The following is a 21,014-nucleotide window of genomic DNA, read 5'->3' on the forward strand; positions in this document are numbered from 1 at the left end:
CAAATTCAAGTTGGGCATTTCCTGTTCTTTCTCTGTCCCAGACCTGGAGACACCTTGTTCACTTAACTTCCAGAATATGACATTCTCCTGTTTTTCTTTTTCCAACCACACTAACAGCTTCTTCTCAGTCTTCTCTACCAGCTTCTGCTCATCTTTTCTATGTTTTAATTGTGAAATGTCCTCTGCTCAATTCTTGAACATTTTGTCTTCTGTAACTGTGCCCTTTCTCTAGATAAACTCATCCCATCTATCTCATTGCTTTGAACGTAATTCCCAAATCTCCCTGACCTTATCCCTGAACTGACTGTTTACTCAACTACTTATTTGACATCTCTATTTGGATGTCTCACAAGCATTTCAAACTCAGTGTACTTCAATCCAATCTACTAACACTCTTCCCAGCCTGCAACTCTGGCAGCCTTATTCGTCTCTGCATATACCAACTTCTTCTTTCCAATGGCTCAGGAACAAAACCTTGGAGTCATTCTTTACTGCTTTTCCTTCCACATTTAGTCCATCTGCAAATCCTTTTCAGTATACCTTCAAAACATATTCAGAATTCAACAATTTCTACCACCCTGGTTCAGGTCACTACCAAATCTCACCTGGAACATTGCAATAAGCTTTCTGACTCATCACTCACAATGCATTCAAAACACAGTATATGCAACTTAATAATAAATGAGGTAAGTGAAAATTCCTAGATTTGGGTAGATTAAAAATGCTCTCCCAAGTAATAATTTGGGCAAAGAAAAAAGTTTTAAATATAATTCCGAACAAATTATAAGATAGCGGTTGTAACACTACATTTTAAAGCTTACTGATACGGCCAAAGTAATTTTCTGCATAATAAGCCTAATCATAAATGCTTTTGTCAAAGAGGCAATTCAGTCATCCAACAGGAAACAAGGCATTGTGGCTCGGCCTTTCACTTGAACCACTCAGCTGTGCAGCCATGTGAAGGGATAGCTAGTTGATGGGGTCCTAAGGGGTGCCCTTCCTACCTATGCTCGCCTCTGGGATCCTACTCCTCCAGTTCTCTGCACCCTCAGTCACTTTTCTATTCTTGGAAGCTCCACTGTTGTTGCTACTTGTTTCATCAGATGAGTGGATTTCCTATCTCCATCTCATCACAGTAGCTGGTCACCAATTTCCTAGGACGCAACAAGTGGAATTTCACCATTATGTCAAACACAGCTGACCTTCAGTGTATCTGCTTTTAACTTCTAATTTTAAATCCTTAAAGAAATACGTTGACTTATTCATCTGTTTACATTTATTCAACTTTCTTTCATGATTTTACAACTCTCAACTAACTAGGAAAAAAAATATAGAAAACTCTAGGAAAAAATAAGTCTCAACATAATAAAGTCCACATATGACTATTCCATTATTAAAGTCATCAACGGTGAAAGTTTGAAGACTTTTCTTCTAAAGTAAGGAACAGGATAACAATGTTCACACTTGCAACATAGTATGGGAAGTCATAAATAAAATAATTAGGCAAGAAAAGTAAAAATGAGTCCAAATTTGAAACGAATAAGTAAAATTATCCCTATTTGTAGATGAACAACATCCTATATGTGTAAAACCCTAAAGACCACACACACACACACACTTGCACACACGCAAATATAGTGATAGAAATAAATTCAGTAAAGTTGCAGCCTATAAAATCAACATACAAAAATCAGTTCAATTTCTATATGCTAATAATGAATCATCTAAAGAGGAAATTAAGAAAACAATCCCATTTAGGGGGAATAAGAATAGGAAAAACAGTAGAATAAATCTAACATAATTTCCTATGTATGTTATGGGCCTAAGCTCTATGGGCAATGGCCAAACAGACTCCATTTTACCCTGAGACTCCATGTCATGTAGGAAATGCTTCTGCTGTGGGAAAATCCCATCTCTGTACCATCAACAGTTGCTTAGCATAGCATGTTTGGCAACACAAAATGGCAATTCTTATGTAATGTAAAATTGTTCTCTTTTTGGTTCCTATTTTTCCTTGTAAGAGAATGATTGTAAAGATGTTAGTAACCATTCTTTAACTTATAACGACTAAGGTCATTTTGACCCACTTCCCCTTCTGTTTATGATTTTAGATCTCATGATGTTAGTGTATAATTTTGAATCATAGCAACAGACACTTATGATTGACGTATTGACTTGGGGTACAAAAACCCGTTCAAGTCTACACTCAAGGCTGTCCTTCTAATAACCATTTTGGGGCATTGTGTGACACAGTCAGCCAGCTGACTAATAAAGACTCTCGAATTTGGACTTCTCAGTGATGATAGGTCTGTTCTTAAGATGTGCCCCACAACATGAAAATACCTACGTGAAGCCCACCATCATGCCCACCCACAAGAATGGGGTTCTAGTTAGAATAAGATATATCCCATGCTTGTATAATCTTATCAAAATGGTGTGTACTGCCATGTACGACTAAGAAGAACCATTACACTATTTATTAAAAAATAAAATATCTTCAAAAAGAACAAAATACTTAGGAATAAACTTACCCAAGGAGGTTAAAGATTTTTACACTGAAAACCACAATACATTAATTAAAGAAATTAAAGGACACAAAAATAAATAGACATCCTGTGTTCATTAATTGGAAGATAAAATATTGGTAAAATGCCCATACTACTCAAAGTGATTTACAGATTCAATGCTATTTCCATCAAAATCTCAATGGTATTTTTTTTTCAGATTTAGAAAAAATTTTCTAAAATCTTTTAGAATCAAAAAGACTCAGAAGAGCCAAAATGCTCTTCACAAAGAACAAAGCTGGAAGCCTCATGCTTTGTATTCAAAATATATTAAAACGCTACTGTAATTAAAACACTATAGTACTGGAATTCTATAAAAGAAATTAGAGTAAAAGAACAGTATAGTGTCCAGCGGTAAGTCCACACATATATGAACATCTGATCCTTTAAAACATGCAATAGGTAAAGGACAATTTAGTCACAAATAGAGTTGGGAAAACTGGTCTAAATGAAGCTGTACTTCTACATCATACCATACACACAAATAAGTTCAAAATGGATTAAAGACTTGGACATAAAAGACCTGAAACAGTAAAACTCCCAGAAGAAAACATAGGATAACAACTCCTTGGTATCCATCTTGGCGATTATTTCTTGGATAGACAGCACAAGCGCAGGCAAGGAAAGCAGAAATGTACAAGTGGGACAACATTGAACTAAAACGCCTCTACAAAGGGACAGAGAAGCACCTAGCAGGATGAAAAGAGCCTATGGAGTGGTAAAAAATATGAGCAGACCATATCTCTGATGAGGTGCTAATTTTCAAAACATATAAGGGACTCCTACAGTGACTCAATAGCTAACAAAACACACACACATATCCAAATAACCCAGTTTAAAAACTAGGCAAAGAACTTTAACAAACATTTCCCCAAATAAGACATACAAATAGCCAACAGACATATAAAAATATGTTAGCATCATTAATTATCAGGGAAATGTAAATCAAAATTGCAGTAGTATAACAGCTCACACTTGTTTGGGTGGCTTAAAAATAATAATAATAAGTGTTCGTGAGGTTGTAGAGAAAATAGAACACTTTCATACCATTGGTAGGAATGTAAAATGGTGAGGAACCATGGGAAAAGATATGGGAGTTCCGCAAAAGATTAGAAATAGAACTACGATATGATTCATACATACATGCATACCTTCTTATGGGTACATATCCAATCATGATCCATTCATGATTTTGAAGAGATCTACATGCCCATATTCACTGCAGAACTCTTCGTGATAGTCAAAGTATGAAAACAATCCAAGTGTCCATCAACAGATGAGTGGAGAAAGATACTGTGACATATATGTATAATGGAATGTTATCGGCCTTAAAAAGAAAGAAATCTTGCTGGGCATGGTGGCACATGCCTGTAATCCCAGCAACTCAGCAGGCTGAGGCAGGAGGATGGCAAGTTCAAAGCCACTCTCAGCATCTCAGAGAGGTCCTAAGAAATTTAGTGAGAACCTATCTCTAAATAAAATACAAGAAAGGCCTGGGAATGTGGCTCAGTGATTAAGTGCCTCTGGGTTCAATCTTGTTCAACAAAACAAGATAAAATAAGACAACACAAGAATGACTCCAAAAAACATCATGCTAACTTAAATAAGGCAATTAGAGGAGGACAAATACTGCATGATTTCATTTTTATAAGGAATCTAAATATTCAAACTCATGGAAGCAGAGAATACAATAGCAGTGGTCAAGGTCTGAAGGAGAGAAAAATGGAGAGTTGTTATTCAAAGATTCACTCAGACTAGTTAAATGAGTGCTAGAGATGTGCTGTATGACACAACATCTACAGTTAACAAGACCATATTTTCACTTCAAAATTTGTTAAGCTAGATCTCATGTTAAGTGTTCTTACCACAAAATGAAAAGAGAAGATTGTCCATAAACCTTTACATAAAAATAATTTACTTCCCATGCATATTTTATCAAAGTAATCAGAAAAATAAAGAATCATTTAGGGAGCATTCATCCTCAATGTAGATGAAATAATTATTTATTATTTAAACAGTACACCATTTTCATTGTTATATGTATAAATATCATTTTCTTTGTCGTATGCTATATATAATGGCATTATATGTGATAGATAATATATTATAGTATATAATGCCACTTAATTCACTAAAATTCCTTAATTCGCTAAAATTAGGCTTAATTCTAGTACTGATTTTAGATGGAGAAACCAAGACTCAGAGAGGTTAATTAACGTGCCCCCAAATTATGCCTGCAGAATGAAATAATCAGTTTCTCACTTTGGGTAGCCTAATGAGGAAGGTGCTCTTTCTACATCTGCTAACTATGGTGGTTGGTATAAAGTAGGTGCTCAAACAATGTTAATCCCTGTACTCTTTGAACTTCATTTCAGTCAGGTGAACAGACAATCAGCCAGCCACCATCTGACCTGATGTGAAATATTTTTAAGCCACTCCGTAGAGTATATTAAAGATGCGGACAGAAATAGCTGCTTACCTTTGAAGTTGAATATTCATTTCCTCCCCACAATATTATTCCTGCTGCACCTAATGCAGCACTTTCACCAATGGTGTGCACTAAGTCCTCCTAGAAAAGACAAGTATCAGGAGCATTTTTTGTCAAATCACATTTAGTCATTGATAACTGAATAATAATAAGATCCAACCCATTCACTGTGGTAAAGAACACATTAATAATGTCATTTGTTTCTAAAGCAAAACACTACAGCAGAACTGGAAAACGTGATTCTGTCTTGCAACACCACTAGAGACACTGGACATAACAGCAAACTAGATTCCAGTTCCCACTATTGAGTAAATTCTTTAGAGTGATGTTTGAGACAGACATAGACACAAGTAGTTGCAATATAATAAATTAATATCTACATTAATAACTCCCACAAAGCATAGATGGGTGAGAAGAAATGCTTGATTCTGCATGGAAGAGTCTGGGAAGCCTTCCTTGAACAGGTAAATTTTCAAGCAGGTCTTTGAGAACAAGAATGAATCCACGCGGCAGAAAAGAGGGAGTTTCATGCCCAGAAGTAAGACCAAGGGTAGAGGCTCATATGCAAGCAAGAGCATGATCCACTGGGAGAACTGCCAGTAACTCCTTGTGGTCAACCACATGGGTTTGGGAAGAAGTGAAGCATATGAATCCTGATATATAAGCAGGATCCAAACACAAATCAGGCTTCATGGAGTATTGTTATATTCTACTGTTCTTGTTAATAACATTATTCTTGACATATTATAGACACTCAATAAATAATTTTAAATGAATAAATATAATGTAGTCTTTTTCCCAACAGGATTTGAAAAAGTGGCATGATTTCAGAAATCTGTCACTTAAGTAATACCTTAGCGAAAAGACTTTGGTAGGCCTAATAAAATATCTTAAAATATCCAGAGAACTGGCTTTTGAAAGAAGGATTTGATTTTTTCTACGCTGGAGCAGAAGGTAGAATTAGAACTAGTCATCTGAACTTAGCCACAGGCAAAGTAAATTCAACATACTCAAGAACTTTCTAGAAAGTAATATTGTCCCTGAAAAGCAGTTTTCCTTCTGATACAGGAATCATCCCACCAAAAAGTACAAAGGCAGAGGCCAGGAAAGAAGGGATTCTGTGTGTGAGTAGGAGGTAACTTAGATACGATACTTCCATGATGCTAAAATTCTTTCTCTCCTAAATGTATTGAATTAACCCCCACCCCTTTTGTGTGACAGTTAGTAGTCCTGCAATGATAAAATGTCTAGTCAATAATATTCAGGTCAATAGATTTGAGTCTGAGTTTTTTTTAGGAAGAATTACTACTGTTTTGAAATATAAGTGGTCTAAGAAAGTGAGCTGTGTATTATCTCCAACAGTTCTACGTAGGGTTCTAAAATTACAGAGCTCTTGACTCTCAGGTATGGATGGAGATTTAATAGTTTTTTTATGTAACTACCTATCTAATGATTGCATCCTTACAATAATGTTCTAAGTGACGATCCAGTTAACACTTGAACATTTGCAGTGTCTACAAACTCATTATCTTCCAAACAAGATCATTCCCTGATGTCTGTGCTTCCTGCTTTGGTGTAAGCCTAAAGACAATATCTACTTTTAACCCCGTGACACTATTAGCTCACATTGTACACTCTTAAAGAAATAATCAGCAAAATCCATGCTAGTTTTTCAATTAACCTAATAAATTAAAAGAGAAAAAATGTAATGCAATGAAAAATGTAACTGGTTCAGAATTTACCCAGAGCTCCATTTAGTTTGTATCTGATTTGGAAAACTGCTGTGTATGCTCTCATATTAAGAAGCTGATTCCAAAATGTATCCCTGATTAATATTAATCTGTTCCATTATTTAACTCCAGGTTTAAAACTGTTCTGCAAGAAACCATTGTGAATTCTAAGCTGATAAGAATCATTATCCAAAATCTCCAAGCACACATCTAGTTGCTATCATTCTGTCTCAGTGGGTTGACATTTGAAGAAATATCTTTCTCTAATAATAGAATTGCATTCCTTTATCAAGGGGAAAATATCCTGAAACATTTCTTTCTAGACTTTGAATCATTCTACTAAATTCATAATTTTTTATGTCAGTAAACTTACTTTTTCTTACCTCTGACAGAACTTCAATACTTTTCAAATAAAATGGTCTGGAAAAAATAAAAACTGGCAAAGCATAATCTTGTCTAGCCCTTTCAGCAATTCTCATGGCTTCTCTAATTCGATAATGAACGAACTTCAATGCATTTGAACTTGACTTGAGTATTTTATCCAAATATATTGAAGGAAAGAGTGCTGTGCTTTTGTTCCACAGCCAAAGGAGCTGGTCATTGCGGACAATCTCATCAGCTGGGCAATTACCTGTGTAGAACTCTGGGTTTATCCTGTAGTCATAATTGTAGCAATCTGGATAGAGATAAAAGCCCCATAAATGTTTTGGTCTCATTTCTGAAGCCAGTGTGAGAGTGACATTCATAAAACTCCTTCCAGCCTTTTCGAATTCCTGCTGGGCGACTGTGTTCACTTTGGCTTCTGGCCACTCAGGGTGGTGTTGTCTCGTGAAGGCTACGGAGTGGTTTTTATATATTATTCTGCTGCCCCAGTTCCTCTCCCACTGGGGCTTCCAACCTTCCCAGTCAATAATAACAAGTCCTTCGGATTGCCACCAAGAGACAGTTTCAGCAATATCTTCGGCCGTTTTCTTAACGTGTTTAGGAAGGCTCATATTCTGTGGTATTCCTCCATTAAAGGATTTTCCATCTTGGGAGAAATAAGGGTAATATCCCAATTCATTTGGATAGAATATGGCAATCGTTGATCCACTGTGAGTCTCTAAAGGATTTGATATAATGTTAAACAATTGAAGATTCATATTCACCTTGAAGAATTCCTTACAGTAAATGGTGGAGGCTGCCCAGAAGATGTTGAAAGGCTGGTCTTTGATCACGGGAGGCAGTGCTGGTTTGAGGGCTGACGGAGTGACCGTGACGCAAAGCAGCATCACCCCTGAGCAGGCCACCCACGTGTTACGCATGGCTTGTTGTTCTCAGCATCACAGAAGTCCCTTAAAAAGAAAATTACACATGATGGAGTCAGATGGCGTACAATAAACCAAATGTTTTAAAAGAGGAGGTTTAGTAATAATGTGGGCCTCATTTATACTTTTATTTGAATAAAGGAAGGAAAAGGAAATATTTCATTTTTTTTTTGTCTTGAAATGTGAGGGGGAATGATCCAGTGAATAAAAATGCTGAAAGACTTCATGAAAACCCTCAACTAAGGAAATTTGACCTGCTTTTTGTTCTGAATTGAACTTCCTTTCACTGAGTATTTAACCCAAACCATCCTGTACTGACAAGCTTTTTGCTCTTAGGGAACCGAAAAAGAAAGTTTGGATGGATTGCCACATCACCTTATGAATGTCTGGAAAAGTGACTTGGAAGACATGCCCACAACTATTACATTTTACTAATAATTATTAATAAATAATTAATAATTAACAACTATTACATTTTAGCAGATTATTTTTTAATTATTTATTTTTTATTTTTTACAGACTGCGTTTTGATTCATATAACAAACCATACTAAACAGTAAGCAAAGAATACGTTTTATGCAATTTGAAATGCACTGACCTCAAAGATTCGTTCAATTGTTTTTAAGACAGAGAGCAGTTACCCCTTAGAACCAGCCCAGGCAAAACAGAAAACAGTGAGGCTAGTTGTCTGTTGTTGATTATGGATTTTGGTGCCAGCATCTTCTCTGACATAAATAAGCCTAAAAACCTGTTAGTTCTTTAACTTCATTGTTTTTCCATGAAGAAATTGGACTATTTTCAGCAGCTAAATTCCAAATGAAACTTGGCTCTTTAGTCCCCTATAACAAGTCAGTTGGGACAAAAACTGCCAAAGAATCTTCCCAGAATATAAGGACTGTCTAATAGTTGATGCATTCCAATCAATAGTATCTCACCTGGCAGGCAATGTGGTTGAGGTTACGTTTCCAATTTATTTTATCATGTACTATACAGTCTTTAAATACAGGAATCACAGATTTGTTTCTGATGTAACTAAAATCATTGTCTTTAGGAGGCTAATGTTACTTGTCATGTTGCTCTTACTGTCTTTATTTGATGTAGCAAGTGCAAGAAAAGATGCCAATCAAAACTGCAAAACCTAGTACTCCAAGTTTGCAAAGAAATCTGAGTGAATACTGACTTTTTATTTTATTTATTTATTTAGTTAGTTACTGGGAATTTAACCCAGAGAATCTTAATCACTGAGCCACATCCCCAGTACTTTTTATTTTTTTTTATTTTGAGAAAGGGTCTCTCCAAGTTGCTTAGGGCTTCACTAAGTGGCTTTGAACTTGTGATCCTCCTGCCTCAGCCTCCCGAGTCACTGGTATTACAGCTACTGTTCCCAGCTATACATTGACTTTTTAAATCAACATATGAGACTGATAATTTACTCTTAAATCGGTTGGATTTTACTGAGACAATGACTTCGTGTGGAATTTGTATAATGGCACCAAATTAATCTCTCACCACATATGTCTTTACAGCATTCTTCTCCAAACACGGGACCTAAGTGTGACTGACTCCCCCCCCCCCACCCCACAAAAAAGAGTAGACATTCGTCTTCATCTTTGTTGTTCAGGGGAATGGAACAGTGCCTACTCTCCGTATATACTATTCTTTACTCCCCTTTTCTCATGAACACATGTTGGCTATAGACACCTAATATACTGTGACACCTTGGAAAGAAAATTTTGTTAAATGTCATATCACATTGAACTTTTCAGTGACAAAGTAGCTAAAAGTTCAATGTATGTGCTTTAATAAAATCCAATTTCAAGTTTCTAGATTTTAATCATGTTTTCTGTATATATAAATGATGCATAAATTATCAAGAATATAAGCAACAATAAATGTTGGTGAGGATGTGGGGGAAAAGGTACATTCATATATTGCTTGTGGGGTTGCAGATTGGTGCAACCACTCTGGAAAACAGTATGGAGATTCCTTAGAAAACTTGGAATAGAACCACCATTTGACCCAGCTATCCCAGTCTTTGACCTATACCCAGAGGACTTAAAAGTAGCATACTACAGTGATAACAGCCACACCAATGTTTATAGCAGCTCAAGTCACACTAGCTAAATTGTGGAACCAACCTAGATGCCCTTCAATTGATGAATGAATAGAGAAAATGTGGTATATATACACAATGGAATATTACTCAGCCTTAAAGAACAATAAAATTATGGCATTTGCAGGTAAATGGATGGAGTTGTATAATATCACACTGAGATAAGTCAACCCCAAAACACAAAGGTCAAATGTTTTCTCTGATAAGTGGATGCTGATACATAATGAGGGGTGTTGGTGGGTAAGGGAAGAATGGAGAAACTTTGGATTGTGTAGAAAGAAATGAGGGAAGGAGAGGGAGGCAGGGAATGGGAAATATGATGGAATAAGACAAACATCATTACCCTATATACATGTATGATTGCACAAATGGCATGTCTCTACATCATGAACAACCAGAGAAATGAAAAGTTGTGCTCCATTTGTATGCAATGAATAGAAATGCATTCTGCTGTCAAACAAAACAAAATAGAACAAATAATAAAAATAAATAAATAAATGATGCACAATCTATCTTTGTCACTAGTTTATGGAAAACTTATTATTTGAATACTATCTTGGTCCCCATTATGCATTTTATAACAAACTTCTACTACAGTAATAAAATTGTGAATTATGAATTTTATGAGTTTTTCAATATAATGAATTCTTTCCACATTATGTTTAATGAGATTTCATTCTTTTTATAGCCATCTCTACTATTCAAAGTATAAAACTAATCTAAGTTATCCAATTTATAACACATATGCGTACTCATGCACTTGAATTTACTGATTATCTGGTAGTTTCAGGCAGTGACTCAGGTAAAGGAATACCATGGTAAAACTGACATGATTCTATACATTGAAAACATTACAGATTGTAAGACACAAAATTATAAAACTACTGTAAGTTAAAATAGAAGAGAAATCTAAAAATTATGTTTGGCATGGCAGTGACTTCAGTTATAATACCAAAAGGAGAATTCACGAAAGAAACAGTTGATAAACTGGACTTCATTAACATTACATTAAAAATGACTGTTTTTAAAGGTGTGAGAAGACAAGCCACAGACGGGGAAAAAATACTTGCAAAAGGCACATCCAACAAAGAGTTTTTATCAAAAATGTAAAAGGAATTCTTAAAACTCAACAATAAAAAAACGAAGAACAAGAGTTTAAAATATGCAGAAGACTTGAACAGACAACTCTCCAAAGAATATACTGATAATAGATAAGCATATGAAAAGATGTTCAACATCATATGCCACTAGGGAACTGTAAGCTAAAAAAAAAAAAAAAAAATGAAATACCACTATGTACCTATTAGAATAGCCAAATTGATTGATTGATTGATTGATTGATTGATGTTTACAGACTGCCTTTTGATTCATTATGCACAAATGGGGTACAACTTTTCATTTCTATTGTTGTACACAATGGAGATTCACACCATTCATGTAATCATACATGTACATAGGGTAATAATGTCTGTCTCAGTCCACTATCTTCCCCCCCCATCCCTCCCTCCCTATTTCCCTATACACAATCCAAAGTTCCTCCATTCTTCCCTTACCCACCAACACCCCTCATTATGTATCAGCATCCACTTATCAGAGAAAACATTTGACCTTTGTGTTTTGGGGTTGACTTATCTCAGTGTGATATTCTCCAACTCCATCCATTTACCTGCAAATGCCATAATTTTATCCTTCTTTATGGCTGAGTAGTATTCCATTGTGTATATATACCACATTTTCTCTATCCATTCATCAACTGAAGGGCATCTAGGTTGGTTCCACAATTTAGCTATTGTGAATTGAGCTGCTATAAACATTGATGTGACTGTGTCACTGTAGTATACTGATTTTAAGTCCTCTGGGTATAAACTGAGGAGTGTGATAGCTGGGTCAAATGGTTGTTCTATTCCAAGTTTTCTGAGGAATCTCCATAGTGCTTTCCAGAGTTGTTGCACCAATTTGCAACTCCACCAGCAATGTATGAGTGTGCCTTTTTCCCTATCCATGCCAACACTTATTGTTGCTTGTGTTCTTGATAATAGCCATAGAATAGCCAAATTTTAAAACAACTCCAACTCCAAATGCTGACAAGGAAATTGAGCAACAGAAGCTAATTCTTGCTGATGGGAATACAAAATGGCACCACCATTTTGCAAGACAATTTGGCAGTTTCTTATAAAACTGAATATACTCTTACCACTGGATCCACCAATCATAGTCCTTAGTATTTCCCCAGTGATTTGGAAACATTATTAGTTTTATTATTTATTTATTTATTTATTTATTTGAGACAGAGTCTTGCTAAGTTGCTGAGGGTTTTGCTAAATTGCTGAGACTGGCCTTGAGCTGGTTATCCTCCTGTCTCAGCCTCCCAAATTGCTGGGATTACAAATATGCTGCTGCTGTGCCCAGCTTTTGAACAGCATTACTACTTATACAGAAAACTCAAATTGACTTACATATTAAACTCAAGAATTCACAAATAATTTGAAACAGTAGGCAAGTTTAACAGGGAGCCGGATATACAATTATGTATAAAAGTCTGATATGTGTCTAGTCACTGACATGATTAAAGAGGAACAAAGAAAGAGAAGATTCAAAACATGGACAAGACCTCTGTAGAGGACAGTTATGAATATGTATCAGGATATATTTTGGGAAACCACAATAGATGGACTTCTGCTTCTTCACCCTTGCCATTACCAAGCTGTACTGCCTGCATTGACCTAAGAGGTTCCCACATTTCCTAAACACTTAAGGATTAGGAGCAGCTTGTCTGAGATCTTACTTAGGAGACCCTACCTCCACCATGCAAAGTGAGAAGCAATTATGATTAAAAACTGTAGAATGGTTGTGTTTAAGATAGAATAGTTTAAATTCCCAGTAAGAGTTCACTGATTAAAATGAGAGAGAGAGAGAGAGAGAGAGAGAGAGAGAGAGATCCATAATTTCTCATTCGTAGCCAAGATTCTTAGAGATCCTGACACTTGGATTGAACTTGGTGAACATTATTTTACCATACTGATGACACTGTTTAATGCTAAAGATGGACACAAAACCATTTACCTCTAAGAAATTCAGTCTAATATGTGAGGAGAATGTGGGAATGTATATGCACATTGGATGCATGCATGTGCATGAGACAGGGACAGGGAGGCAGGGGAAATACACTTTGTGTTTAAGATATCTGGGAGAATGAGATGAGCAGTGATTTTTTTCTTTTCAAAAACTAGTTGGTAGCTGGGTGCAGTGGTGCATGCCTGAAATTGCTGCGGCTTGGGAGACTGAGGCAGATCTTGAGTTTGAAACCAACCTCAGCAAAAGCAAGGCACTAAGCAACTCTAAATAAAATACAAAATAGGGCTGGGGATGTGGCTCAGTGGTTGAGTGCCCCTGAGTTCAATCCCCACTAACCCCTCAAAAAACAAAAACAAAAACAAAAAAACAAGCTGGTATATTATATGATCATTGCACTAAGTACAGAAAATAAAAGGACAAAATTAAGATTAATGATATTCTCATTACTCAAAAGATAATATTTTTCTGGGCACCCTTACAGGCCCTCCTCTGCATGCAAGTCCTTATTCTCCTGGGTTACAGCAGAGTCTCTAGAGCACAGTGTCCATCAGTCCAGACACGCAGGCTTTCTGTGAGCTCCCAGAGAAGCAACCCCTTAACATCAGAGAATGTTCAGAGCACTAACACAGAAGTCCAGATGCATCTTCTGATCTGTATGGAGACCAGAATGATGAGAGAAAAACTGAATCTGGCCTGTGGATAGGCTTCCAAGTGTGTAGAATCTGTTACGTGAAATTCAGACTTCTGAAGAGTAGTGGAGGGTAATACAAATGGTATGCAGTACACGCAAAAGAAGAGGTCGGTTGAGTTCCAGTGTCCAAAGATCAGAAGGAATGGGTACAGGTAGAGTGAGAGGCTGAGTTTGATCATCTCCTGACACTCCCGGCCTCCTCCTTTCAAGAGCCTGAGCACTCCAGTAAGAGAGCCAACAATTCCCCCATGGAACTGTGAAAAACAGCAAGTTTTCCAGCTACCTGGAGAGAGAGAAGGGGATCAATATTCATGGGATGGAGTAAGTTAGCAGTCACACAGAAAAGGGCTGGGACAAAATCATTTGGCAAACTATGATCATAGGTCATAAAGTAAAACGAGTGGGCATAAGGGATGCAACGGTGCTAATTAAATGAGAACCTTTCTTCTCCCTTCCTTTTATACTCCTCTAGGTAAAACTTGGAGAGGTAACCAAGGCAAAAGATTAAGCCTATGGACACTGGGATTGGTAGTATTGCTACAAATGAGAATCATTTATCCTATATGGAGAGTAAGTCAGGAAACACATGTGAATAACCACTTAGCATACATTTTTATGCAACGTTGTCACACTGTAAAATGTCATTTGCTACTATGTTTATTCACATCAGGTGGGTGATGGTTTGTGAGAATAATCAGCTTGATTGTGCAGGGAAAACAAGCTACATTTTCTTTGTGTGTGTGTATATATATATATATATATATATATATATATATATATATATATATGGTAGAGTGGTAAGCAACTTCAGGCTGCAGTACAAGGATAAGGGCAATCGTAGAAATAGCCTACATGTTCTATGGAGTAAAATCAGTTCCCTAAGATGCTGCATGAGTTCAAAACATGAAGATGTCAGATGTGGTTAAGAAGATCTAGACTAACTTCAAGCCAGAGGTGGTACCTACGGCTCGATACATAAGCAGAAATCACAATAGGTTGACAGTTCAAAGGTACTTCAGATGGAGGGAATGACAAAAGGCAAGATGCAGAAAAAGAAAGACAAAGTGCATGTACCAGTGGTAACAGACATTGATTTCTGAGGTGGATGTATCTTCAAATAGACATGTGGAGCAGGCGGTCAGGAATTTTTCTACAATGTAGAGTTGAACATCTTCTGGGTTGAGGTGAGGGTTGGCCTAAGGAAGACATCTGGAGAGAAGAGATGAGACCAGTCGATAGGATTTTGAGTTTCACCTACATTTTGTTCAATAAACAGGGAAACAATAAACAGTACAAAAAAAATGAAGGACAGCGCAGTGAACCTAAAGATAAGGGGCATTTAAGAAAGGTGAACTGTGGAGATGAGGACCAAGAAGAGGCAACTTAGCCAAGGGGAGCAGATGTAGAAGGAAGACCTCCAGCTCGGCAGGGTTACAGCAGAGATGGGAGGTAGTGCTAGTCCACCAGCCAGGACGGCATTCTCCCTCACACTCAAGAGCAGCCCTGTAGCCTCTCCATCCCTCTCCCCGGAGATCCTGCAGCAGAAGCCGAGGGAGGGTTCATTCCCAAGAATGGAGGCTCGGATGGCACAGGCCTCTCAACTTCAGGTGCTCAATGAATTTACCCTGAAGGACTGGCAGGACAGAGGGACACCAGATTTAGTCGTAGTAAATAACCAGGTGCCTGGGGCTGGAAATACCAGCAAGGTCAGTTATGACCGATTCCAGACATAAAGTAACCCTGAATAACACAGTGATATGCAATCACATATGTTTCATCGAAAAGGCATATCTTATTTGGAATTGTGCTGCATCTCTTACAGCTATTTATTAAGCTATCTTATTTTTTTCAAGAAATTGAAAATAGATATTTTTTAATATTTGGTTTTGCCTTTAGTGTATTTTGTTTCTGCCTTAAAGTGAAAATTCAATAATTCAAAGGTGTTAAAAAGTAACATATACTCACATTGTCATCTTTTGTAGGGAAGTCTTTAAAAGGATTATTTTAAAAAATATCTCCCAATTAAGATTTCCTATTTGGGTTGGGTTTTTAAATTTTATATTGATAATAAACATAAGTAAAAAATATACAGAATAAAGTAGGTGGAACTTGATTTATTTTCTAATAAATGCATTGTTAAAGCATTCCAAAAGTCATGAGTTAAATTTAAATCTGATTACTTATTAACAAGTAAACAGGAGATTCTCAGGAACAAAGAAGGCATTCTTTCATATATAAAAATGAGAAGAAAGCTCTCTTTTAAAAGGAACATTCTATCCCAAGATTATTACAAGGTTTACAATAGAGGAGGATGTGGTGAGGAAAGGGATTTGTTTAAATTTAATTTTCTAAAAGCTCATGTGGACATATAAAATTAGAATTCTGAAGTCAACAAAAGGTATTTTTGTACAATATTGGAAATTTTTACAACAAGCATCTGGAGAAAGCTTTCTTTTCAGAAGCATGGGGCATCGCACTTGTTGCTTTGACAGGAGATAAACTTGGAGATTGTATGTTCAGTTTCTTCTCCCAGAGTCGTTGATCAACAAAGTCACTTCCCCTCCCCTGAGAAAGAATCAGAGAAGAGATAAAAAGTGGATGAAAGTGTTTCTTCCCTCCCCTCTAGGATACAGAAACCACAAAATAAAAAATGTCTTCCCCTCACACCTATCCACAGAGTGGCCAGACATTCTGGTTTACCAGGGACAGTTACAACTTGCATTGGTTGTTCTAGTGTGATGATTCATTGTGCATCTTGAAACCCTCAAATCTGTCCCAATTTAGGCAATAAATTATATGGGCATCATACATATGTAGCAATGGTCCTGTGTAGACTCAGGAGAAGTATGATATCAAAAATACAAGTATCTTAATACTTTCTACTTCGCTTACAAAATGGAGAAATAAGATATCAAAGGGGGAAAAAGATTACAAAATCAAACATCGAATAAAAGTGGTGACATCAAATAGGATACATTGATTTACTAACTTCATTTGTCATTTCTGAGAGTTTAAACCACTTAGAAACAAGAATAGGTTTTTCCCATTATAAATTTAACTGTGAAATTGTTAATCATCTTCAATAAACCAATGTGTCCCATTCCATTCCTTCTCTTCATGCGAGCAAAAGTTTCAGATAACCTTTGATTCAAGCTAATGAGTACACTGAAATATTTAATCTCATTTTGAGAGAATAGTAAGGTATGTGGATACCAAATAGACGAAAATACTTTTCAGGATAAATAATTCCTAATGCCACCCTCACTCCCCACTTTAAGTTTCAAAAAATAGTTTGTTTTTTTTTTTACATTTTTAGTATATTTAACAAGATTTCTTTAGATGCTTCAACAAGGAAACCAAATAGATGAGAAATAACATAGAAATGCTTAAATGAATCATATTCTCATGGGTCAAAGAGGGACAAGGAGATGGGTGTTGGTGAAGGCAGATTCATGAACTCTACACTGTAAGGAATTTATAGGCCTTTGGATGAAACAGACTTAAAGGATGATGTTGCACAAAACATTTTATTTCAAAACAACATTGAGATTTCAAATGGGTCTGATGCCAGAAGGAACTTTAAACATGCAGAGAAAGAGAGTGATTTCATTCTAATTAAATCATAGCAGATGATGTGCATATTTGATTTTTCCAGTACCAAAAGAAAGGAAAGTTCTATTTTTATTTTATAATGAATTTGTGTACCAAAAAAATGTATTCAGAATAAACAAAACTACCTTGGTATAGAAATTAAAGACAGACCTACATTAAAATACAAGAAGACATACCTTTGGTAGAAAAATTATCTGATAAAAAGAACAAAAATAACAAAATAACGTGGAGCCGAAATGATTAAATGAAAAACTATTAACAAAAATGTTAGCAAAAAGATTTTTGATTGTCTTTCAAGTTACTATATTTTTTAAAACTCTATCAAAAGGATACTAAGGATAGGGAATTGAAAATGTTGGCTAAAAGGGATCTATGAAAATAATATTTTTCTGTATTGCCTTTTTTAAAATTATTTTTATTTAGCTTTTAATTTTTTACAGATTGCATTTAACAAGAAAACTAAAAGGAAATTAAATGAAGAAATAATGGTGTCTTCGTGTAAAGCAATGAGGAAAAGAAAGAGGAAAGTATATTGAGTGTAACTTAGTCAAAGGGAAGAAGCATTACTTTAACCCTAACAGACTCTGTAACAGTCTACTGATATCTCCAGGGCTAACATTGATGTCTGGAGTCTTTCCCCTGAGTGATTGTATAGCCTTTTACAGTTCTCCCTGTTTGTGTTCTTGCTCCCTCCAATCTAGTTTCTAGCACTGTGTCTTCTTGAAAACTTAAGCCAGAAAATGGAAGTTCTCTGCTCACAGCTTTTATATGGCTTCCCATTTCTCTCAAGGTTTCACATGATGGGGCATGGTTACCTTTCTGATGTCCTTCCTATCTCCCTCCCTTTAATGTCCCTACAAATGACCAAGCATGTGTCTCCCACAGAGTCTTGGCTCCAGCTCAGAGATTCTCAAAGGTGGCCCGGGACCCTTTAGGAGATCAGTAAGGGTTTTTTTGTTTTGTTTTGTTTGTTTTGTTTTGTCTGTAAACAAATGGGGTACAACTTGTTTCTCTGGTTGTACATGAAGTAGAGGCATACTGTTTGTGTAATCATACATTTACATAGAGTAATGGTGCTTGATTCATTCTGTTTTTTTTTTCCTTCCCCCCCACCCCTCCCACCCCTCTTTTCCCTATGTACAGTCCCTCCTTCCTCCATTCTTGCCCCCCTCCCACCCCTCATTATTTGTCATCATCCACTTATCAGAAAGATCATTTGTCCTTTGGATTTTTGAGATTGGCTTATCTCAGCATGATATTCTCCAATTTCATCTATTTACCTGCAAATGCCATAATTTTATTCTTCTTTATGTCTGAGTAATATTCCATTGTGTGTGTATATGTATGTGTATATATATATATCACAGTTTCTTTATCCATTCATCAATTGAAGGGCATCTAGATTGGTTCCACAATCTGGCTATTGTGAATTGAGCAGCTATGAACATCGATGTGGCTGCATCACTATAGTATGCTGATTTTAAGTCCTTTGGGTATAGGCAGAGGAGTGGGATAGCTGGGTCAAATGGTTCCATTCCAAGTTTTCTAAGGAATCTCCACACTGCTTTCCAGAGTAGCTGCACTAATTTGCAACCCCACCAGCAATGCATGAGTGTACCTTTTTCTCCACATCCTCGCCAACACCTATTGTTGCTTGTATTCTTGATAATCACCATTCTAATTGGGGCGAGATGGAATCTTAGGGTAGTATTGATTTGCATTTCTCTTATTACTAGAGATGTTGAACATTTTTTCATATATCTATTGATTGCTTGTAGATCTTCTTCTGTGAAGTGTCTGCTCATTTCCTTAGCCCATTTGTTGATTGGGTTATTTGTATTCTTGTATTACAAGAATATAAAAGAGTCCTGAGACCAAAATATTGAGAATCACTTCTCTAGCAAGTTCACTCAGCTCAGAGTGCTCTGCCCTCAGCTGTCTGTTGGACTGTTTTCACACTTTCTTGAAGATTGGCTTGCACAGGTGTTCCTTGACTTACCATGGTGTTACATCCTTTTGAACCCATGGTAGAGTGGAAATATCCCAATTTGAAAATGCATCAACTACATTTGCATGGATCTAACCTACAGAACATCATAGGTTAGCATCCCAAAGCACTTATAGAGTGTCTGTTGCTGACTCTTGTGACAGCATGACTGACCAGGCACAAAAGCTAGTTGGCCCTGCCCAATATGGCAAGAAAGACTCAAATGGCATACTGCTAGCCTGGGGAAAGACCAAAGTTCAAAATTCTAAGTATGGCTTCTACTGAGTGCATGTCACTTTTGCTCCATCATAATGAAATTGAAAAATCTGGCTCTCTGTTTCCTACTTGTCATACACTAAGCTGCTTCCCTCCAACATGCTCTTCTGCCATGATGTTCTGCCTCGCATCAGGCCCAGAACTATGTAATTGGCCAACCAATGACTGAACATCTGAAACCTTTTATTTACCAACAAGGAAAGGAAAGTAAGCCTGCTCTGCTAGAGGTGTACTAAAAAACAGGTCGGACTTCTCTGATCCATCATGAATCTGGACTGAGACTTCTTCACTAATGGGAGCAACTTCGTGGACAAGCAGATAGCTGGATATGTCATAATCATGGAAAAACAGGTCACCACCAAGATTGGAATCACCTCTTCATCCCTTTTGACAAAAGATCCAGAAGAGAGAAGTGAAGCAACAGGTTGAGTTATTTGTCCTTTGGTTCATGGACCCCAGAAATGAAGGAATCCAGACTTTGGGACTGGAACCAGCAGGTCAGAGAAATGACTATATCTCTCTCAAGGCCACAAATGAATTATAACTACTGATAACCAAGTGCACTTAGAATGTAGTCTTTGCATTCCCTCTTTCAAACCACACTGTTCCCACAGGTGGTCAGAATCACTGCCTGTAAGTCTGGTGTCCACTGTGTATTCTCCTCTGCTAGCAAAGAAATAACACCTCTTTATCCTTTTTTCTTTTTTTTTTTTTTTTTTTTCAAAAAAAGAAAGAAAGAAAGAAAGAAAGAAAGAAAGAAAGAAAGAAAGAAAGGAATGAAAAGGAAGGAAAAGAAGAGAAAAGAAAAGAAAAGACATATGAAGTCAAAGCATTTCCCTGGGAGTTCTTCAAATCCCAGACTTTGACTCTCCCTCACCTTGCTCTACTTTTTCTCTTTTCTGTGACATTTATTATCTCCCAACAGGCTATACAATTATAATTATGATAGGAAATGCAAGCTTCAAAGGGTAAATTGTCTGTCTTGCTCACTGACATTTCCCAAGCACATGGGAGAGTGCCTAATATACAGCACTGTGGGACAAATGAATGAGGAAGAGTTGATGAAAAAGAGTTGTTAAAAATTTCCAAAACATGTTGAAGCCATGACGTTACAAAATAAAACAAGCAATACATACATTAACACTATGTAATAAATAATTGGGGAAAATGC

At 36.6% G+C, this 21,014-nt stretch overlaps 1 protein-coding gene across 1 annotated transcript in view; it reads right to left on the reverse strand.

Moving 5' to 3' along the window:
• The window catches only part of HYAL4 (hyaluronidase 4), a gene marked incomplete at its 3' end in the record, with an annotated part of 84,971 nt that overhangs the window by 27,456 nt on the left and 36,501 nt on the right, over positions 1-21,014 (reverse strand). Inside the window, 2 exon segments of the mRNA XM_079150374.1 lie at positions 5,044-5,133; positions 7,166-8,116. Coding sequence (XP_079006500.1) covers positions 5,044-5,133; positions 7,166-8,086 — 1,011 coding nt within the window. The 5' untranslated portion in view covers positions 8,087-8,116.

The sequence above is a fragment of the Sciurus vulgaris genome (assembly GCF_902686455.1).
Source record: "Sciurus vulgaris genome assembly, chromosome: 8".
In the NCBI taxonomy this organism is placed as follows: Eukaryota; Metazoa; Chordata; class Mammalia; order Rodentia; family Sciuridae; genus Sciurus; species Sciurus vulgaris.